The sequence below is a fragment of the Medicago sativa genome, chromosome 7, assembly GCF_051527215.1.
Source record: "Medicago sativa cultivar Bolivia chromosome 7, Bolivia_mono, whole genome shotgun sequence".
In the NCBI taxonomy this organism is placed as follows: Eukaryota; Viridiplantae; Streptophyta; class Magnoliopsida; order Fabales; family Fabaceae; genus Medicago; species Medicago sativa.
In genome coordinates this window covers 26301043-26324595 of record NC_140755.1, presented here as the reverse complement: position 1 = coordinate 26324595, position 23553 = coordinate 26301043, and the positions used below count along the sequence as shown (strand labels likewise).

Here is a 23553-nt window from a genome sequence, read left to right as displayed (position 1 = left end):
TTAGATTCTGATTTTTTTCTAAAAATCTGTAACAAACGGGTGCAAATATTCTTAAAAGTGAATATTTTCTTAAAAAAAGCGATTTTTTTTCCTAAAAAGAAGCTATAACCAACAGGCTCTAAAAAAACTATTAAAATTAAATAAGGAATAAAATTAGAAGGTCGCATTTTTATAGGGACCAAAAACATATTTAACCCTTTAAATTTTGTATTTTACCAACCAAGAAACGAAAAAACATTGAAAGAAAGGTAATAACGGTTTATTAGTGCCCATGTATTGTGTTAAATGCGGTTATGCAACTTAATATTTGTTGACTTCATTCGTTAATTAATTTTTTTTTTTGAGGAATTCATTCGTTAATTAACTGTTGTTTTTTGTTAAAGTGACACGTTTTGTCATTTGTATTCAAAATTGATCAAAACATGATATTTTCAATAATTAATTTTACATGGAATTGATCAAATTTGTTTTTTTCATTGAATACACGGGTCGTGCGGTTGTAACTTATTTCCTTCCTTAACAATCACCATTGAATACTACGTACCATTTCTCCTCCTATATAAGAAAGGCTTATTCACTTCGAGAACAAACCCTAATACAGTTACTTTCAAGTTTCAACAACAAAAAAACCCTAGAACTTTTTCTTCTTCCTAATTCGTTTGACTTTGAGTTTTTATTTTCATGGATTCCATCAAAAGAAGAAAGATCATGGGAAAAGAATACGATGGACGTGCCGTGGGAATAGATCTTGGAACAACCTATTCTTGTGTTGCTGTGTGGCTTGATCAACACCAAAGAGTTGAGATTATTCACAATGATCAAGGAAACCGAACAACACCTTCTTTTGTTGCTTTCAACAATGAACAAAGGTTGATTGGTGATGCTGCTAAGAATCAATCTGCCACTAACCCTGAAAACACTATCTTTGGTAAATTTCTATTTCTATTATCTACTGCTTCATGAATGTATTTAGGTTTCTTTTGTTGTTGGTTTGAAAAATTGCTTTTGTGTAAAGATTCTTGATTCAAATTTCTATTTCTTTATCATTGTTAAAATCATGTATTGAAATTGGTTTTTAAAGAAACTACTCAAATGCAGTTGTGTAAAGATTCTTGATTTCACGATTGAAAACATTTTTTTAAAACCCTGATTAGTATGCAATTGCTATTTTACAATTAATGTTGTTTTTGCAGATGCTAAGAGGTTAATTGGCAGGAAGTTTAGTGATCCGGTTGTTCAAAGAGATATATTGTTGTGGCCATTCAAGGTTATTTCTGGTGTTAATGACAAACCTATGATTACTGTTAAGTACAAGGGTCAAGAGAAGCAGTTTTGTGCTGAGGAAATATCTTCTATGGTGCTTACAAAGATGCGAGAGGTTGCGGAGGCATATCTGGGGTCGCCGGTCAAGAATGCGGTTGTGACTGTGCCAGCTTACTTCAATGATTCTCAGCGAAAGGCCACCATAGATGCTGGTACTATTGCTGGCCTTAATGTCATTCGGATAATCAATGAACCTACTGCTGCAGCTATTGCATATGGCCTTGACAAGAGAAGTGACGGTGATGGTAACCGAAATATTTTTGTTTTTGATCTGGGTGGCGGTACTTTTGATGTGTCTATCCTCACAATTAAGGGTGATGTCTTTGAAGTAAAAGCTACGGCAGGAAACACTCACCTTGGGGGCGAGGACTTCGATAACAGAATGGTGAACTATTTTGTTGAGGAGTTCAAAAAGAAGAATAAAGTGGACATTCGTCGGAACGCAAAATCCTTAAGAAGGTTGAGAACTGCCTGTGAGAGGGCAAAAAGGATACTCTCTTTTGCTTTTGCTACCACTGTTGAGGTAGATGCTTTATTTATGGGAATCGACTTTTCTTCGTCAATCACTCGTGCCAAATTTGAGGAACTTAACATGGACTTTTTCAATGAGTGTATGAATATTGTTGACATCTGTCTCAGGGATTCAAAGATATTGAAGAGTGATATTGCTGATATTGTTATGGTGGGTGGCTCGTCTAGGATTCCCAAAGTGCAGGATCTATTGCTAGAATTTTTCAAGGGGAAGGAATTATTCATGGGTATCAACCCAGATGAAGCTGTTGCTTATGGTGCAGCTGTTCAGGCTGCTTTTTTGAGCAAAGGCTTTAAGAATGTCCCCAACTTGGTGCTACGAGATGTTACGCCATTGTCACTTGGTATTTCAGCAACACTTGAAAGTATCATGAGTGTGGTGATTCCAAGAAACACTTCCATACCTGTCACAAAGACAAATCGATATACCACCATATATGATAACCAGTGCAGTGCCCTCATTCCTGTTTACGAGGGTGAGAGACCAAGAGCTACTGACAATAATCTGCTTGGTTCATTTACACTTCCTTGTCTTCCTGGTCCCCGTGGCCAGCCCTTGGACGTATGCTTTTCGATTGATGAAAATGGCATCCTAACTGTTACTGCTAGGGAAATATCTACAGGCAATATGAACATGATCACCATAACCAATGACAAAGAAAGGTTGTCAACGTTCGACATTGAAAAAATGATTAAAGAAGCTGAGAAATACCATGTGGAAGATATGCAATTTTTAAGAAGGGCCAAGGTAATGTGTGCATTAGATTCTTGTGTTTACAATATGAAGAACTCTTTAAAGAAGAAGGATGTTAATCTGATTCTCTCCCCTCAAGAAGTTGTGAAGATCAACAATGCTATGGATTTGCTTGATAAGAATAAGAAAGAGAGAGAAATAGATGTTCTTGAGGGTTATCTGCAGGAGCTGGAAAGAATGTCGAAGCACCTTATATCCAAGACTAATAATTTTATTTTTCTTTGATAAGGTTTAAAGTGATGTCTTGCTTTTGAAATGGCTGAATGCAGACCTTTAGTTTTATTATCATTATCTAATAGCATTGACCTTTAGTTACTCTTTTTTCTTTCTTTTTCTGTTTTCTGTATTGTAAACCATGCCAATTCTATTCTAGTCTTAATTCGAATGATCAAATATAAAACGTTGACCATCAAATATAAAACGTTGACCGTGAGTGTCCAGGCTGCTAAGGTACTTTAAGATGATTTGTATCTGTTGCTTGATGTTATTCCAATGATCTAATCTATGTATGTTATATCTATTATAGAAAGTTTATTAAATACATTTTTTAACAGTACTCTTAATTCGAACGATTGGTCCAATATCACAATTATGGCAACAAAACCTTTAATATTAACACGAACACATTCAGATAACTTTTATATTCGATTTCATGGATATTAAAACAAACCTGATTCATTCAACAATGATAGGTCTCTCTTTCTCTGGCACAATGAACTAATAGATATTTTGCTTTGCGGAGAGGTGAAATCTGAATCATGTGCATTATCTTTAGTTGAATTATGCTATGCGTTTGCAATTGTTGAATTGAAATACATGATTTATTCATATATTTGCAATTCAAAATATGGTTTGCATATCTACTTTTACTATGTTGGTTAGTTAGAGACGACACTTACTTTTGTCCAGATGGCTGTCGATCCATATTTTCTCCATGAAAATGAGAAAACCACATTGGTTTCATAAGGAAATTGAAAATGAAAATATTTTTTTTTACGTCAAGATTCAAAATCCCGATATAAATTCTAGTTTTTCCATTCTAGTCTCTGTCATAAATTTATATTTTGTTCCTAAGAAATGAAATTTTCTCCATTTGAATTGTATGCCATAACAGTGAATGATATTTTTTGTCAAAAAAAGAAAAGTGAATGATATTTTAATGTCTATCAAAGTGACCTAAAATAAGATGGAGGATTGTTTGCAAAACTTAACTATTTTTTTTTGAAAGATGCAAAACTTAACTTATTAACACAATTAGATCACTTGTTTACTTATTTATTTTGGTTACAAATTATATCACTTGTTTGCTACAACTTTCAATTTTAAAAGCGTTCTTCCAATTCGTCAATTACATCAAACATTTTAGTAAGAGTTGAAGTGAACACAATCCAAATTTTAAAGATCCTACTGAACCAAACATTTTGCATCATTAGAATCAATGTTACATCATAGGCACACATATAGAATTGCCATCAATTTTATACTTTTAACCTCTTGTATGGTTGTGAATTTCATTACAAAGCACATCATATTACTCCCTCTGTTCCTTTTTAAGTGTCATTTTAGAATATTAACACTAAAATAGCAAAGTGTATTTTTGCACCTTTTCTTGCTGTTATACCCACATTTTAATCCACCAATATATTCATATTTTTTTGCACACAATTTCGCTTTTCAATAAATTTAATAGGTTATCTATCTCTTGGAACAAACATTTGTTAGTTAATATTTTTCTCCAACAAAATCCTATTTTTTTCTTTCTCTTAGACCTGTTCTTTTAAATTTTCAACAATTACTACTTATCTTGTTTATAACATTTTAACTATTCATGGAACCATTATTATAGGTAACAAAATTTTGTTTAAATTTCAAATAACAAGAAACAAACTTTGTGAAACAAACAAACAAACAAACAAACTTTGTTTAATAAAACAAATTTTAGTTTTTCAAATATATATCATTAATTAGTTTTATTGAAAAAGATAAGAGTAATTGGCAAAGGGTATAATTGTCAAATCATACCTTTAAAATTCCAAAACGACAGTTAAATAGGAACAAAAAATCCACACTGGAGCGACATTTAAAAAGGAACGAAGGGAGTAATTAATTATTCTTTTGATTTTTGTATTTTACCAACGAAGAAACATTTTATTTTTCTTTCAAAAAAAACGAAGAAACATTTTTTTTTTTGGTACATAAGAAACATTTTTTTAAAAGGAACGGAAAAACATTGAAAGAAAGCAAATAACGGTTTACTACTCCACCCATGTTTTTGTCAAATGCTGTTTATGCAAATATTTGTCGACTTCTATTAGTCATTAATGCAGTTATGATTATTGATTTTTTTTTTTTTGAAAGAAGTTATGATAATTGATAAATAATGACATTTTTAATTTTTCAATAATCAATTCATGGAATTGATCAATAATCAATTTTAATGCAGTTGTAACGAATTTCCTTCCATAACATTCACCATTTCACATTCGGATATTACGCACCATTTCACCTATATAAAAAAGACTTACAAGTTTACTTTCAACAGCAACAAAAAAACCCTACAAGTTTTTCTTCGTCCTAATCTTTTGACTTGAGTTTTTATTTTCATGGATTCCATCAAAAGAAGAAAGATCATGGGAAAAGAACACGAAGGATGTGCAGTGGGAATAGATCTTGGAACAACCTATTCTTGTGTTGCTGTGTGGCTTGATCAACACCAAAGAGTTGAGATTATTCACAATGATCAAGGAAACCGAACAACACCTTCTTTTGTTGCTTTCAACAATGAGCAAAGGTTGATTGGTTATGCTGCTAAGAATCAATCTGCTACTAACCCTCAAAACACTATCTTTGGTAAATTTCTATTTCTATTTATCTACTGCTTCATGTTTGTATTTAGGTTTCTTTTGTTGTTGGTTTGAAAAAATTGCTTTTGTGTAAAGATTCTTGATTCAAATTTCTATTTCTTTATCATTGTTAAAATCATGTAATGAAATTGGTTTTAAAGAAACTACTCAAATGCAGTTGAGTAAAGATTCTTGATTTCACGATCGAAAACATTTTTTTTAAAACCCTGATTAGTATGCACTTGCTATTTTACTATTAATGTTATTTTTTCAGATGCTAAGAGGTTAATTGGTAGGAAGTTTAGTGATCCGGTTGTTCAAAGAGATATATTGTTGTGGCCATTCAAGGTAGTTTCTGGTGTTAATGACAAACCGATGATTACTGTTAAGTACAAGGGTCAAGAGAAGCAGTTTTGTGCTGAGGAAATATCTTCTATGGTGCTTACGAAAATGCGAGAGATTGCGGAGGCATATCTGGGGTCGCCGGTTAAAAATTCTGTTGTTACTGTGCCAGCTTACTTCAATGATTCTCAGCGAAAGGCCACCATAGATGCTGGTACTATTGCTGGCCTTAATGTCATTCGCATAATCAATGAACCTACTGCTGCAGCTATTGCATATGGCCTTGACAAGAGAAATGACCGTGATGGTAACCGAAATGTTTTTGTCTTTGATCTGGGGGGCGGTACTTTTGATGTGTCCATCCTCACAATTAAGGGTGATGTCTTTGAAGTAAAAGCTACGGCAGGAAACACTCACCTTGGGGGCGAGGACTTCGATAACAGAATGGTGAACTATTTTGTTGAGGAGTTCAGAAAGAAGAATAAAGTGGACATTAGTCGGAACGCAAAATCCTTAAGGAGGTTGAGAACTGCCTGTGAGAGGGCAAAAAGGATACTCTCTTTTGCTTTTGTTACCACTGTTGAGGTAGATGCTTTATTTATGGGAATCGACTTTTCTTCATCAATTACTCGTGCCAAATTTGAGGAACTTAACATGGACTTTTTCAATGAGTGTATGAATATTGTTGACACCTGTATCAGGGATTCAAAGATATACAAGAGTGATATTGCTGATATTGTTCTTGTAGGTGGGTCATCTAGGATTCCAAAAGTGCAGGATTTATTGCTAGAATTTTTCAAGGGGAAGGAATTATTCATGGGTATCAACCCAGATGAAGCTGTTGCTTATGGTGCAGCTGTTCAGGCTGCTTTTTTGAGCAAAGGCTTTAAGAATGTCCCCAACTTGGTGCTACGAGATGTTACGCCATTGTCACTTGGTATCGCAACATATAAGGAAAATATCATGAGTGTGGTGATTCCTAGAAACACTTCGATACCTGTCAAGAAGACAAATGGATATTCCACCCTTTATGATAACCAGTGCAATGTCAATTTTCTTGTTTATGAGGGTGAGAGACCAAGAGCTACTGACAATAATCTGCTTGGTTCATTTGGGCTTCGTTGTCTTCCAGCTCCCCGTGGCCATCCCTTGGAGGTATGCTTTTCCATTGATGAAAATGGCATCCTAACTGTTACTGCTAGGGAAATATCTACAGGCAATATGAACATGATCACCATAACCAATGACAAAGAAAGGTTGTCAACGTTCGACATTGAAAAAATGATTAAAGAAGCTGAGAAATATCATGTGGAAGATATGCAATTTTTAAGGAGGGCCAAGGTAATGTGTGCTTTAGATTCTTGTGTTTACAATATGAAGAATGCTTTAAAGAAGAAGGATGTTAATTTGATTCTCTCCCCTCAAGAAATTGCGAAGATCAACAATGCAGTTACTGTTGCTATGGATTTGCTTGATAAGAATAAGAAAGAGAAAGAAATAGATATTCTTGAGGGTTATCTGGAGGAGCTGGAAAGAATGTCGAAACAGCTTATATCCAAGGCTAATAATTTTATTTTTCTTGGATAAGATTCTAATTGATGTCTTGCTTTTGAAATTGCTGAATGCAGACCTTTAGTTTTATTATCATTAGCATTGAAGTTTATGTTAATGTTTGTGTTTCTCATGTTACTCTTTTTTCTTTCTTTTTCTGTTTTCTATATTGTAAACCATATGCTAACTCTATTCTAGTTTTAGCAGCATCCTTCAAAGCTTACTTTTGGATCTGATCCTTCTCAGACTCTATTCTAGTGTTGAGTAAATAATCTTTATGAATTGACTTGCCTAATCATGTTTATATGATTAATTACCTGGAAGTGACATTAATTCATTCTATTAATTATATAGAAACTGAACATCAAATATAAAACATTGACCATGACTTGCAGGGCCGCTAAGGTGTGTGTATATTCTATATTAACTGTAATCTTAATCAAAAATCTTGATCCAATGTCGCAATTATGGAAGTATAAGAAGTCACAAAACCTATAATATTAACATGGACACATTCAGATAACTTTTATATTCCGTTCGATAGATTTTAAAACAAACCAGAATCATTCAACAATGATATGTCTTTCTTTCTCTTCTGCAATTGGAATTTACCCTGGCAAAACCTACTCATGTGTAGCTATATGGTAGGGTCAAACTAATCTGGCTGAGATCATGCACAATGAATTAATAGATATTAGACACACACAGTGGCGGAGGCAGAAAAAATGGCTTGGGTGGGATCACTAAATTATGAAACTTTTTTTTACAGTACAAATGTTAATTGGAACAATTTTTAGTTGACATACAATATAAAAGAGGTTTGAAACCCCCCACAAATTAGAATTTATGTAATCCTCCGGTAACCAGTCAAGCATAGGCATGACAAAAATCACGTAAGCCACTTATGGAATCGCCGAAATCCAAAACCGTTGAAAAATTGTTTAAAATCTCACAAAATAGACCTATGATTTTTTATTTTTGGCTAAAGTGCACTTTTCCCTCCTAACTTTCAAAAACTTGCAATTTCGGTCCCCTATGTACAAAAACTACAATTTTGGCCCCCTAAGATTTAGCCTCTTTGCATCTTTGGTCCTTTTGGTCAATTTTGACCAAGTAAACGCTTATTTGGCATGCCACGTGTGTAATTAACAATTTAAAAAAAATAAAAATGCAATATTTTAAATTGTTGAATTAAAAAAAAATGAAAAAATAAAATAAAAAGGAAATGAAGAAGGAAAGGCACGTGAGAGGTTCCTCAACCTCCTTCTTCATCAACTTCCTCCTTATTTTCATAAACAAGCACAACTACATCACAAATTAAACAGAGAAAATAACGAAACACCAGAAAAATATAAAAAGCAATTGCATTCATCACTTGGCGACCATTCTTGCGATGAATCTTCATAACGGATCTTCCCATCAGACCCAACATCAACTTCCCTAATACATTCATCAAACTCAGCAGGCTCAAGCTTCTCACCAATACTCGTCAAAATATGATGAAGCTCATTCACAAAAACAAATCCAGTAGCATCTTTATCGAGAACTTTGAGAGAAATCGAAAGGAGAACATTCGGCGACGATGGATTTGAGTTGGGCTTGGGTCGGGTTACCGCCGAGAGAAAGCAACAAGATTTCGAGCTCCGATGGTGCGATCTTGCCGTCGTTGTCGGTGTCGAAGAGTGTGTATATGCTACTTTCATTGATGAGATTTGAAACTCGGGAGGTAAATCATACATGAAAATTTTCAAAACAACTTTCGTTTTATTGCTCTTGCGTCGTTGTTTGATATGGTGGTTGTTTCGGTTTTGCATATTGGAGTTTCTGGTGTTTGTGTTTCGATGTTACGGAATCTGAACCTTCGTTGGAGGTGGTGGAAACAAGCTGTGATTGAAAATGTTGTCCGGATCTTTCTTTTTCACTCTCTCTTCTCAAAATCTCGATTGTTATTGTTGTTGATGAGATTGTTCTTATTGTTGAAAAGATTCATGTTGTATTTTCTGGTGTTGATTAAGAAAATGAAAGAGAAGATGAAGGAGATTAAAGATGTTGTTGGGGTTGATGAACCTCTCAAGTGCCTCTCCTTCTTCATTTCCTTTTTTTTTATTTTTTAAATTCAACTATTTAAAATGTGACATTTTTATTTTTTTTAAATGGTTAATCACACGCGTGGCATGCCAAATAAGCATTGACTTGGTCAAAATTGACCAAAAGGACCAAAGATGCAAATGGGCTAAATTTTAGGGGGCCAACATTGCAAGTTTTTGAAAGTTTTTTTGGGGGGGGGGGGGGGGGGGGGGGGGTTAGCCTTTATTTTTTAATTTTTGGATGGGCCACTACACCATTTTGCAGAGATTTTGATGCGCCGAAAAGCAAAAACATCACAAAATTGTTTAAAATCTTGCAAAATAAACCTATACTCGTTAATTTTTTAATTTCTCCGGGTGGGCCGTGGCCCACCCCAGCCCATAAAGGGCTCCGCCTTTGGACACACAGCCCTGACATTGGAAAAGTAAAAGTGATTGAAAGTAGCCACAGATATCGGCACCATGCATATGCCGGTGTAGAACAATAACACGTTTCAGAAATTGGACATGCCAATGAAACATAGAGAAGTTTCCTTTATTTGTTGAGCTAAACATTCTGGTTAGTTGGCTGATTTGAATGCTGCAAGTACAACTCTTTAATCCTCCAATGTCTCTTCATATATTGAGCCATTAATATGAGATTTCTCTTTGCGATAGTCTTGTGTTTCCTTTTTTGTCCCTTATATATAATTATTTTTGTCCAAAGGACAAATGCATATTGTTAATAGAGTTAACTATCCCATCGAGTGTGTTATTTATAGTGAGAATATTGAAGATACAATGTATGCTTATTTATCTTTCCCCTAAACGATTCAGGTACGACGAGCAACACAACTAGGGGTTTTGGTGGAGCAGGCCTTGCATGTTTATAACAATACGACCGAGGTTGTTTTCACGTTACTACACAAACTCCCACCATCCCAATGTGCTTTGTTTGCGACCATTATATGGATTTTGTGGAAACGTTACAATTTAAAATTATGACAACAAATTGATGAAACAAACTCCCAGGTTTATTGATATGGCAATGCATATGCTTGACGATGGTAAGATTTCACAAGAGTTAAGAAGGACTAATGTTATACCTACTACATAAACTTTACTAGGGTCGAGAAACACTCACAACATTCAATGGCAGCATCCGACCCCAGGTAGACTTAAATGTAATGTTGATGCATCCTTCTCTTCATGTGAAAATAAGGTTGACATGTGTATTTGTGATGCCGATGACTATTTTTTGCTAGTGAAAACCCATGGTTTTCTCCATTATGTTTGATAGATGTTGGTGACGCATTAGGGCTTTGTGAAGCGCTACAATGGGTGGTTATTTTGGGGCTTGATAGGAGGGATTTTTCTTTTGATTCAAAGGTCATCGTCAATGCTTTCAATGGTGATAATAATACTAACAATGACTTTTAAAAGGTTTAAAAGAATCCCTGGCTTACAGTGACAAATAATATTGCCAAAGTTAATTCATTGGATTCATGGATCTAATTTAGTGTTTTTAGGAAAATGGTGTTTAAGGATGTATGTAAATAAAGGAATTTGTGGTATAAGGTATTAGTGATGATGGGTGGGTTTGACTGTGGTCATATTAGAGAGGGTTGGCAATTAAGATCAACTTGGTGGATAGGGGTTGGTAGTGGTCAGTTGGTTTGATGAAACATTCGAGAGGGTGGTGCAGGATAGAGTTAACATGCTATTTTGGCAAGATGCTTGGTTTGCGATGTGATAGGTTTACATGCTTTTTTGATTTAACAGAGAGCTTGTTGTTGAGGTGTATACTCTAGATTGGGGGGTGGGGGTGGGTAGGGAAGATGTTTGGAAATGACGGTGTCGATATTAGCGTGGAGATATGAGCGTTTAATTTATCTTTGTTGGGTAAATGGTGTTGGAGGTTATTGGTGGATAAGGAGGGGTTGTGGTACCCCGTTCTAAAGGAGCGTTATGGAGAGTTAGGAGGGTGTCTAGATGAAGAAGGCAGGCATGATTCTTTGTGGTGGCAGATGATATGTAGAGTCCACCGGGGGGGGGGGGGGGGGGGGGGGGGGGAGGTGAGGGAGTGGGAAGTTGGTTCGACGAAAATGTTCGTCGGATTGCCGAAGACAGTGGCACAACATTATTTTGGTTCGATAATTGGGTCAGGGAAACGCCTTTGCGATTAAAATTTCCTAGACTCTTTGATTTAGCTATAAATAAGGAGTGTACTGTGAAAGAGATAGAGAGTTTAGGTTGGGAGGCGGGGGGATTGGCGTGGGTTTGGAGACGCGGCTTGTTAGCTTGGGAGGAGAGTGTGAGGGAATCTTTTGTAAACTTTGATCGGTGTTGTTCTTTCACACTTCTTGTGCAGGGAGCATCATCGGTGTTGTTAATATATATCTCATTTTGATTTGTGCAAAAAAAAAAAAAAATTAAAAATTTCTTCAAAAAAAAAATTAAAAATAAATAATGTTTCTTAGTAACTAAAACAAAAATTTCTTTAATTATATTGTTGGAAGATTTTCAATTTCCATATTTTAATAGTAATATTCTTTTTCGTGTATTTGCACGGACCACGTAACATTGAATAATTATTAAATAAAAATTATTAGCATTATGGTAATTTTTCGATTAATTTTTTTTTCTTATATGTAAAAATCCATTAAATATTTGCATCACCCCCATTGTGAATTTTATTTGCTTATATTTGTAGTTGTAAATTTTTATGTACCGATTTGATAAAATTTTGAAAACCCATGATTGTTTTCAAAATATGAACATTAATAGAAACACTACATTTTTTTTCCTTAAAAAAATGTAGTGTTTCTATTAAATATATATTAAAACTTTGTTAAATATTTGCACAAAGCCCGTTGCACATTTGAAAGTCGATATGATATAATTTTAAAAACGTATAACTAATTCTAAAATATATATCAACATTAATGTAATGTTTCTAATAAACATTTTTGTTATTTTATATGCAAATTAGAGAGATGAATAGATTAATCGATGACATATTAGAAAAAAGATGGTGAAATTTGTGAGGAGAATAAATTGTTTTCCTATTTTCATGCAATAATAGAAGAGAATAAATTGTTTTCATATATTTATATTTATGTCACAATACATTGTTTCTTTCGATTATTTAATAGAAAATTATCCATGAAGACCACGAAATTAGTGAGATGAAGAGTCTAAGCGATGGCATTTTAGACAAGGAGCCATGTAAGCTTTCCTCACTTTCATCTCCCGTATGCTCGGTAAAGAATAGCATTTATCGATAGATATTGATAGACTCCTTTCATGATTTGAAGGCATTCTTCCACTAAAAAATGCACTTGGTCAATTCGTGCGAGGATTGAATTTAAGAATAGAAATAGTTCATTGCAGTATCAAAACACCGAACAAAAAACAACAAGATGAAAAGCTAAGTGACAAAACCCATGCACAAAATATAATTACACCACCAAAGCTTAAGATCAAAAGCTAAATTCTGGATTTTCGCCTCCAACTCCCAAAATGGTAAAGGTTTGACTTTGTTAAATAAGTGACGAACTGAGACCTGCTTAAGATGAAAAATAAAACTATTCATTTCCTTCCAAAGAATCCAAACACAAACTATCCAAATCATATAGGAAAATGGCTTGGATAAATTGGGACTCTGTGTGTGTCCCGAAGGAGGATGGAGGGTTGGGGGTCAGGAGGATCCTCACCACCCTCCCAAAAAATCTTTTAAAAATAGATTCAATAGAAGAAATTATACTTGCGGGAGCCTTGAAAAAGGAAAGAAAGTAAACCGGAAGCGAAGACAGGACATATTTCAGTAATACTAGGCGACCACCAAATGAGAGAAATTTATTATTCCAGAAGGACTGGCGAGCCACAATGCGGTCAACAACTGGTTTCCAAAAACTCATTTTTCAACAATCCCCCCAATAGGAAGACCCAAGTACAGAAATAGAGTCGACCCCGTTCTAAAATTCATCACCATTGCTGCCTCTGCCAACCATGAATCAGATATGTTAACACCAGTGATCATACTCTTATTGAAGTTCACTTTCAGTCCAGACATCGTCTCAAACAACAATAACACCGCACGCATTGAGCGCACAATTATCATTGTATCATCCGCAACCTAAAGGTGAGTAAGTTGCACCTCCCCCATTCGGCCAACACCATAACCCTTATACATATGAGCCTCCTCCATAGCCTTCATCACAATATTAAACCCTTCAGCAGCCAATAAAAATAAAAATGGCGAAAGAGGGTCCCCTTGACGAAGACCCCTCTCGATTGGAAACTCCTATGTCGGACACCCATTGACCAGAACTGAAGCCGTAGCATTTCCAACACATTCTGACATCCACTTCCGCCATAAAGTTGGAAAATTCATAGAAGCCATTTCGGAATCAAGGTAGTTTAAGTCAACAGAATCATACGCTTTTTCGAAGTCGACCTTAAACAATAATAGTTCCTTCTTCAAACGCTTAGCTTCGTCAACTACTTCATTAGCTATAAGGATTCCGTCTAAATTTTTTTTCCCTTAACGAAAGCGGATTGGGAGTGAGAGACCACACTACCTATAACTGCTCGAAGCTTATTAACCAACACCTTAACTAGAACCTTGTACATACACCCCACCAGAGAAATAGGCCTAAAATCATTTAGCCGTTGTGGACTAGTAACCTTCGGGATCAACGCAATAAAAGTAGAATGAACCCCCTTCAACAACTTTCCATTTCAGTCAAATTCAACAATAAATTGCATAAAATCTTCTTTCATCAACTCCCAAAATTGTTTTATAAATCCGAAATTGATACCGTCTGGACCCTAGCTCTTGTAACTATCACAATCCCACACCGCTTGCTTCACTTCTTCCAACGAAAAAGGTTTGTTAAATTACCCGCTTCGCCAAAAGACAACTTTTGAAATGGGAGATTCCCAATTTCTGGCCGATCTGCACCATGAGATTTAAAGTGACTGGAAAAATGGTTAAAGACCGCCGTTCTAATGTTATGCACCCCTTCAATAGTGACACCCGTCAACCTTGACCATATGAACATCATTACGGTGCTGACGAGAAGACATAACACCATGAAATTTTTTTGAGTTCGCGTCCCCTTCTTGTAACCACTTCATCCGAGCCTTCTGCCAATTTATACTAGTTTGAACTCGAGCCATTGTATCCAAATTTACAGATATGTCATGGAGTTCATTCACGTCTTCATCTGCAATTATTAAAAGTTAATTAGTATATTTTGTTAGTGTACAATTATTTTACACATGTATCCCTCCTCGGAAACTTAACTCAGTTAGTATAGACAATGCATAAAATATGCAAGGTTCGGGGTTCAAACCCCGATTACCATCAATTTTTTTTTTACACATGTATCCGATGATATATTGTCACACAATTGATAAATATAAAATTATGAATTATCATATTAATTAGTTATGGTGGCAACACATTTTTCTTCTTCTTATTTTTGACAAAACAAAGTATATTCATTAATTATTCATTTAACTTTGGGTCAAATATGTTTTTGGTCCCTATAAAACTGTGACCTTCTAAGTTTAGTTCTTACTTAATTTTAATAGCTTTTTTAATCCCTACAAAAAAAAATTTACTTATAATTTTAGTCCCTGCTAAAACAAATTTTGTTTAATTATCCATAAACTCTTAAATTTTTTAAAGATTCTTTTTATACAAGTTTAGAACACTATGAAAGGTTCATTTACTAAAATCTAGAATTTTTTAGCATGAAATAAATTAAATATGAATTTTTTAAAACAACAAAAGTATAAGATATAAGTAAGAAAAATATGGATGTAGAAATCAAATTTTTGCGATAATTTTTTCGGAGGAACTTTTTTAACGTTTTTAACACGCCTGTAAAAAATTGTAGAAAAACTTAAGAGTTTAAGCATAAATTAAACAAATTTGGATTGAATAAGGACTAATATTGGGTGCATAATTTTTTTGTAGGTCCCGTTTGTTACGGATTAAAATAAAAGTGATTTTGACATAAAATAATTTAGAGATTATTTTTTAGAGATTTTATGAAAAATCAGAATCTATTTTGCGTTTGTTTAACATAGTAAAAAATCATTTTTTTATAAAAAATAATTTAGTTTGTTTGGATACAGCTATATAAAAACGATTTTTTTGTTACAAACTTATTTCAATCTTTAAATCCATATTTTCTCTCTCCTATAAAAAAAATATATTTTGAGAAGCTGCTCTCAACAGCTTCTCATTTGAAGCTGTTTTTAGATTTTTTTTAGATTCTGATTTTTTTTGTAAAAATCTGTAACAAACGGGTGCAAATATTCTTAAAAGTGAATATTTTCTTAAAAAAAGCGATTTTTTCCTAAAAAAAAGCTATAACCAACAGGCTCTAAAAAACTATTAAAATTAAATAAGGAATAAAATTAGAAGGTCGCATTTTTATAAGGACCAAAAACATATTTAACCCTTTAAATTTTGTATTTTACCAACCAAGAAACGAAAAAACATTGAAAGAAAGGAAATAACGGTTTATTAGTGCCCATGTATTGTGTTAAATGCGGTTATGCAACTTAATATTTGTTGACTTCATTCGTTAATTAATTTTTTTTTTTTGAGGAATTCATTCGTTAATTATCTGTTGTTTTTTGTTAAAGTGACACGTTTTGTCATTTGTATTCAAAATTGATCAAAACATGATATTTTCAATATTTTCAATACACGGGTCGTGCGGTTGTAACTTATTTCCTTCCTTAACAATCACCATTGAATACTACGTACCATTTCTCCTCCTATATAAGAAAGGCTTATTCACTTCGAGAACAAACCCTAATACAGTTACTTTCAAGTTTCAACAACAAAAAAACCCTAGAACTTTTTCTTCTTCCTAATTCGTTTGACTTTGAGTTTTTATTTTCATGGATTCCATCAAAAGAAGAAAGATCATGGGAAAAGAATACGATGGACGTGCCGTGGGAATAGATCTTGGAACAACCTATTCTTGTGTTGCTGTGTGGCTTGATCAACACCAAAGAGTTGAGATTATTCACAATGATCAAGGAAACCGAACAACACCTTCTTTTGTTGCTTTCAACAATGAACAAAGGTTGATTGGTGATGCTGCTAAGAATCAATCTGCCACTAACCCTGAAAACACTATCTTTGGTAAATTTCTATTTCTATTATCTACTGCTTCATGAATGTATTTAGGTTTCTTTTGTTGTTGGTTTGAAAAAATTGCTTTTGTGTAAAGATTCTTGATTCAAATTTCTATTTCTTTATCATTGTTAAAATCATGTATTGAAATTGGTTTTTAAAGAAACTACTCAAATGCAGTTGTGTAAAGATTCTTGATTTCACGATTGAAAACATTTTTTTAAAACCCTGATTAGTATGCAATTGCTATTTTACAATTAATGTTGTTTTTGCAGATGCTAAGAGGTTAATTGGCAGGAAGTTTAGTGATCCGGTTGTTCAAAGAGATATATTGTTGTGGCCATTCAAGGTTATTTCTGGTGTTAATGACAAACCTATGATTACTGTTAAGTACAAGGGTCAAGAGAAGCATTTTTGTGCGGAGGAAATATCTTCTATGGTGCTTACAAAGATGCGAGAGATTGCGGAGGCATATCTGGGGTCGCCGGTCAAGAATGCGGTTGTTACTGTGCCAGCTTACTTCAATGATTCTCAGCGAAAGGCCACCATAGATGCTGGTACTATTGCTGGCCTTAATGTCATTCGGATAATCAATGAACCTACTGCTGCAGCTATTGCATATGGCCTTGACAAGAGAAGTGACGGTGATGGTAACCGAAATATTTTTGTTTTTGATCTGGGTGGCGGTACTTTTGATGTGTCTATCCTCACAATTAAGGGTGATGTCTTTGAAGTAAAAGCTACGGCAGGAAACACTCACCTTGGGGGCGAGGACTTCGATAACAGAATGGTGAACTATTTTGTTGAGGAGTTAAAAGAGAAGAATAAAGTGGACATTCGTCGGAACGCAAAATCCTTAAGAAGGTTGAGAACTGCCTGTGAGAGGGCAAAAAGGATACTCTCTTTTGCTTTTGTTACCACTGTTGAGGTAGATGCTTTATTTATGGGAATCGACTTTTCTTCGTCAATCACTCGTGCCAAATTTGAGGAACTTAACATGGACTTTTTCAATGAGTGTATGAATATTGTTGACACCTGTCTCAGGGATTCAAAGATATTGAAGAGTGATATTGCTGATATTGTTATGGTGGGTGGCTCGTCTAGGATTCCCAAAGTGCAGGATCTATTGCTAGAATTTTTCAAGGGGAAGGAATTGTTCATGGGTATCAACCCAGATGAGGCTGTTGCTTATGGTGCAGCTGTTCAGGCTGCTATTTTGAGTGAAGGCTGTCAGAATGTCCCGAACTTGGTGTTACGAGATGTTACCCCATTGTCACATGGTGTTGCTGTAACTATTGAAAATTTCATGGATGTGGTGATTCCTAGGAACACTTCCATACCTGTCAAAAAAACAAAAAGATATTCTACCGCTCATGATAACCAGTATGGAGTCATGATCAGGGTTTATGAGGGTGAGAGACCAAGAGCTACTGACAATAATCTGCTTGGTTCATTTGGGCTTCGTTGTATTCCAGCTCCCCGTGGCCATCCCTTCGATGTATGCTTTTCGATTGATGAAAATGGCATCCTAACTGTTACTGCTAGGGAAATATCTACAGGCAATATGAACAAAATCACCATAACCAATGACAAAGAAAGGTTGTCAATGCTCGACATTGAAAATATGATTAAAGAAGCTGAGAAATACCATGTGGAAGATATGCAATTTTTAAGAAGGGCCAAGGTAATGTGTGCATTAGATTCTTGTGTTTACAATATGAAGAACTCTTTAAAGAAGAAGGATGTTAATCTGATTCTCTCCCCTCAAGAAGTTGTGAAGATCAACAATGCAATTACTGTTGCTATGGATTTGCTTGATAAGAATAAGAAAGAGAGAGAAATAGATGTTCTTGAGGGTTATCTGGAGGGGCTGGAAAGAATGTCGAAGCACCTTATATCCAAGACTAATAATTTTATTTTTCTTTGATAAGGTTTAAAGTGATGTCTTGCTTTTGAAATGACTGAATGCAGACCTTTAGTTTTATTATCATTATCTAATAAAATTGATGTTTATGTTAATGTTTGTGTTTCACATGTTACTCTTTTTTCTTTCTTTTTCTGTTTTCTGTATTGTAAACCATGCTAATTCTATTATAGTCTTAGCGGCTTCCTTCAAAGCTTACTTTAGGATCTGATCCTTCTCAGACTCTATTCTAGTGTTGAGTAAATAATCTTTATGATTTGGCATTAATTCATTCTCTTAATTATAAAGAAACTGAACATCAAATATAAAACGTTGACCGTGAGTGTCCAGGCTGCTAAGGTACTTTAAGATGATTTGTATCTGTTGCTTGATGTTATTCCAATGATCTAATCTATGTATGTTATATCTATTATAGAAAGTTTATTAAATACATTTTTTAACAGTACTCTTAATTCGAACGATTGGTCCAATATCACAATTATGGCAACAAAACCTTTAATATTAACACGAACACATTCAGATAACTTTTATATTCGATTTCATGGATATTAAAACCAACCTGATTCATTCAACAATGATAGGTCTCTCTTTCTCTGGCACAATGAACTAATAGACATTTGACTCAACCCTGACACTGAAAATAAAAGTGATTAAAAGTATAGCCACATGTATCGGTATAATGTTGGTGGCGAACAATAACACGTTTCGGATATTGGACATGTCTTCGATGTCAAGGAATTATTGCAATTCAATTATTCCGAATGATCTGATGTTATGGCCCTTTAAGCTCATTCAGAATGATCCAATTGTTATAGTTCCAGCTTATTTGAACGATTCTCAGCTTAAAGCCATCAAAGAGGCTGGTGCCATTGCCAACCTTGATGTAATTCGGATAATCAATGAACTAACTGATGCTGTTGCTTTTTTTTGCATATTCGCGTTTGCATAATCAATGAACTAACTCAGAAGGTTAAGAACGTCGTGTGAAAAAAATAAAATAATATTTGCGTTTGTTGTTGATACCACCATTGAGATAGATGCTTTCTTTGAAAATATCGATTTTTGTTCATCGATAACTCGTACGCAGTTTGTGGAACTCAATATGGACCTTTTTGCAAAGTGTATGGAGACGGTGAATATGTGAATATGGGCCTTTTTACCAATGGTGCAGCAACTATTCCAACGGGAAGGATATGTTAAATGTATATTTTTAACATAGATGCTGAGGTAGACTCTACTGAGAAAATCATGAGCACGATTGAAGAATCTGAGAAATACAAGGATGAAGATGAAAAGTACTAGCTAGAAAAAAAGATCAAAATCAGAATATTGGTTCTTAGCTTCACAGAAAAGATGAATTAAAGATCAATTTTGCAGTTTCAAAGCCCAAAATTTTACTTTATTCGAGCCAACGGAATAAGAAAGAGGTGTTCCTTTGAATAAGTTGAAGAGTATCGTAAAAGCCACTATCCAGATTGATTAACTAGTAATTTTCGATTTTATGCGTGTGAAATTTGAAATAATTATGAGCCATATTAACTAAATGTAGTTTAATGTTAGTTTACTTCCAGTTATTGAATTAATTAGGGGCCTTTTAGTTGATTTAAATAGTTTAGGGACTAAATTAAGAGGGATTGATAGTTTAGTAACCAAATTGCAGATAACCAATGCAGTTTCTTAATTTAATCAAGGTTTCAAAGGGTGAGAGAAAAATCTGCTAGGTTTCTGTTACTGCTAAGGAACAATCCACCGGAAATACCCCCAAACTTATCTTTAACTTATCTTTACGGGTGTTTATCGGTGTTTTTGGTAAGCAGTCCTAGTTTTAGATTAATTGCTTGCATGATCAAACTAGAAATTCTATAACATATTTGTGCAATTATTTCTTAGAAAAGTTTGAATATTCATCATGTTCATAATTTTAAATACGAAAATAGATGAATATAAATGTCTCCTTCGACAGAGTTGAAATGGTTTTCAAAATTAAAAGAAATAAAACTTCAGAAATGAAGGTAAACACCTTAAAAGAAAAGCATTTTTATTCCATATAGATGAAGATCGGTACATCAAATCATACATACATTCTCTTTTTACTCTTTTTTAGATTTAACTTGGATACTTTGAGCCTAAAGGATTTTGTATTTTGATTTGTAACCCTTATTTTCCTATACAAAGCTACTAAATATACTAGTAATAAGTAACTAAAAAAAACAGTCACAAACTAAATGCCTTTGCACATGTTTTGCAAATTCTTGACAAGCTCCCACATGTCTTCGACATTTTGATCTTGGTTCTTCATGAATAATTTGAATTTCCTTTGTCGAAGCTAAAAGACTTTGCAACCTCTGTTGAGGCAAAATCCCTAATTGATTTTAAAGATAACAAACCTTGATAATTAAGGAATTAATGGACTTTGATTAATTTCTTGGTATTTAACTTGTGCTCTTGAGTGGTTAACTAACACAGGAACAAAGTTTAAATCATACCAAGATACAAGAAATCAAAGGACATAAAGAGTTATGAACTCAGTCAGAGTTTAGAAAGTTAAACTGAGTTCACAAGGTTGGACGGAGTTCTGAAGGTTGTTCTGATGAACATCAAGAACCAAGCCTAGAAATTCATGAACAAAATGAAGAACATGCAAGGTTTATGTGACATAAATAAAAGCCCAGTAAAGTACATTGACTAAGATCAATCAAGGAATAAAGGGATTTATTTCATTAAAGTCAAAAAGGGCATCTTCAATGTTCATTCAAGACTATGAACATTTGAAGTACAAAACATTAGGAATATTCCATTAAGAATATCATCCTAGATATACTGCACTTCATAGATGTTTCACTATTAGGTTTTGATTACATTAAATGAGAGTTTTACAAATCATCCTAAGTGAAACAAAAGGAACATTCTGAAGTCTCTTGAGTTCAGAAAGTTCAATCCTGCTCCATGCTTTTTCTGACATAAATAGTACAGTTGTTGGAAAGTGAAAAGCAAATCTAAAAGCAAGATCTAGTCTGATTCAATATGGATTCGACACATAAGGGAGTTCGTACTGTACAAAGCTAACAAAATCCCCTAAATTCATATGATATTCCAAGACAGATTTCTAAGAAGATTTGATCCAGGAACATTATGAAGTATGTACAACAATCTTCATAGTACAACCCATAAATTCATGTGATATTCATATGATGAAACCCAGAAACACATATGGCCTTCATCCACATAAACCAAGGAACAATATCCTGATGAACACAACAACATTCTGAAGTATTTCAGTTTACCCAGATTTTCAAGTAAAAGTTGGTGGGTCCCAAGACACGTGGCACAAGACCATTGGTAACTCTCTAACGGCTACAAGAGGTCAAGACACTCTATAAATAGAAGTGGAAGGCTCAACATTACTTGCACCATTACAAAACATACAAGAAAACAACATAAGAATGTTTGAAGCTTTAGCAAAAAATTGAGCTCACAAAGATTCCAAGAAGTCTTTAAAAGTGTGAATCAATTCTCTCTTATCTTTTTAAAGATAATCTTCCCTCTCCATGAAGAACCAAGATCAAAATGTCGAAGACACGTGGGAGCTTGTATAGAAATTGCTAAAAATGTGTCGAAAGCATTTAGTTTGTGATTGTTATTTTCAGTTACTTATTACTAGTATATGTAGTAGTTTTGTATAGGAAAATAAGGGTCATAAATCAAAATACATAATCCTTTAGGCTCAAAGTATCCAAGTTACAGCGAGAGAAAACGGTAACAAGAGAATGTACGTATGATTTGATGTACCAATCTTCATTTATTCAATAAAAATGCTTTTCTTTTAAATTGTTTACTTTCATTTCTGTAGTTTTATTTCTGAAAACCTTTTAAACTCTGTCGAATGACAACAAAGGAAAGCTACGCATGGCGAGGTGATCGATAAAAGACGCACACGATGGTGATGAGATAAACAAAGACACACACGCAGTGGAAGTGAACTGGTTGCGCTTCAATTTTGAGAAATGAATTGGTTGCGCTTCAATTTTGATAAGTTCAACAGAGAGAAGCCGAAAATGTATGGACACATCGTTCGTGAAAATTTCGCTATTGTTTTAGTCGTGAGATTTAGCATTTTCCCATGTAATAATCATCTTTGTGCTGCATATTTTACATACATAGTTTCTGAACTAAATGATTATGGGTGATAATTTTGGGTTACCAAAGGCCTTGTTCTCGTCTCTAAATCGGATGGAATCAGAACGAACTTGAATAATTAGGATACCTGGAGTGAGTGATACCTTTTTGTGACTAACTAAGGTGAGAACATTCACGCATACATTAGTGTTCACAATAATAACCAACGATGGGGTACTAGACATGAATTTAAGAAGTTATTATCTAATGGTGGGGTATTTGTTCAACAATGGGACATTTTGATTTGCGGAGAGGTGAAATCTGAATCATGTGCATTATCTTTAGTTGAATTGTATTTTGATGCTATGCGTTGGCGATTGTTAAATTGAAATACATGATTTATTCATATATTTGCAATTCAAAATATGGTTTGCATGTCTACTTTTACTATGTTGGTTAGTTGGAGATGACACTTTTGTCCAGATGGCTGTCGATCCATATTTTCTCCATGAAAATGAGAAAACCACATCGGTTTCATAAGGAAATTGAAAATGAAAATAATTTTTTTTTACGTCAAGATTCAAAATCCCGATATAAATTCTAGTTTTTCCATTCTAGTCTCTGTCATAAATTTATATTTTGTTCCTAAGAAATGAAATTTTCTCCATTTGAATTGTATGCCATAACAGTGAATGATATTTTAATGTCTATCAAAGTGACCTAAAATAAGATGGAGGATTGTTTGCAAAACTTAATTTTTTTTTGAAAGATGCAAAACTTAACTTATTACCACAATTAGATCACTTGTTTATTTATTTATTTTAGATACAAATTATATCACTTGTTTGCTGCAACTTTCAATTTTAAAAGCGTTCTGAACACAATCCAAATTTTAAAGATCCTACTGAACCAAACATTTTGCATCATTTGAATCAATG

The 23553-nt window shown here is 34.1% G+C and overlaps 3 protein-coding genes and 1 long non-coding RNA gene across 4 annotated transcripts; all 4 read left to right on the top strand.

Moving 5' to 3' along the window:
* The first annotated feature begins 600 nt into the window (after positions 1-600).
* On the top strand, positions 601-2923 carry LOC146905220 (heat shock cognate 70 kDa protein-like). Its single transcript, XM_085728164.1, has 2 exons — positions 601-928; positions 1194-2923. Exons 1-2 carry the CDS (start codon positions 682-684, stop codon positions 2831-2833), a joined length of 1887 nt encoding a protein of 628 aa, XP_085584290.1. The 5' UTR covers positions 601-681; the 3' UTR covers positions 2834-2923.
* A 2276-nt stretch (positions 2924-5199) lies between these two features.
* LOC146905219 (heat shock cognate 70 kDa protein-like) lies at positions 5200-7477 on the top strand. The gene is made up of 2 exons (XM_085725836.1): positions 5200-5458; positions 5726-7477. Exons 1-2 carry the CDS (start codon positions 5212-5214, stop codon positions 7378-7380), a joined length of 1902 nt encoding a protein of 633 aa, XP_085581962.1. The 5' UTR covers positions 5200-5211; the 3' UTR covers positions 7381-7477.
* Positions 7478-8399: 922 nt separating this feature from the next.
* Positions 8400-9418, top strand: LOC146905218 (uncharacterized). The gene is made up of 2 exons (XR_015019821.1): positions 8400-9070; positions 9166-9418. It is a non-coding gene; the product is annotated as an uncharacterized LOC146905218 (long non-coding RNA).
* Positions 9419-16256: 6838 nt separating this feature from the next.
* On the top strand, positions 16257-18766 carry LOC146905217 (heat shock cognate 70 kDa protein-like). Its single transcript, XM_085728140.1, has 2 exons — positions 16257-16584; positions 16851-18766. The coding sequence occupies exons 1-2, from the start codon at positions 16338-16340 to the stop codon at positions 18500-18502; spliced, it is 1899 nt and encodes a 632-aa protein (XP_085584266.1). The 5' UTR covers positions 16257-16337; the 3' UTR covers positions 18503-18766.
* Positions 18767-23553: the final 4787 nt, after the last annotated feature.

Bases quoted from the DNA above. Each gene is read 5' to 3' on its own strand.
- LOC146905220 (XM_085728164.1), top strand. From the start codon at position 682: ATGGATTCCATCAAAAGAAGAAAGATCATGGGAAAAGAATACGATGGA. The intron at 929-1,193 runs GTAAATTTCTAT...TTGTTTTTGCAG, and splicing joins CCCTGAAAACACTATCTTTG to ATGCTAAGAGGTTAATTGGC.
- LOC146905219 (XM_085725836.1), top strand. From the start codon at position 5,212: ATGGATTCCATCAAAAGAAGAAAGATCATGGGAAAAGAACACGAAGGA. The intron at 5,459-5,725 runs GTAAATTTCTAT...TTATTTTTTCAG, and splicing joins CCCTCAAAACACTATCTTTG to ATGCTAAGAGGTTAATTGGT.
- LOC146905217 (XM_085728140.1), top strand. From the start codon at position 16,338: ATGGATTCCATCAAAAGAAGAAAGATCATGGGAAAAGAATACGATGGA. The intron at 16,585-16,850 runs GTAAATTTCTAT...TTGTTTTTGCAG, and splicing joins CCCTGAAAACACTATCTTTG to ATGCTAAGAGGTTAATTGGC.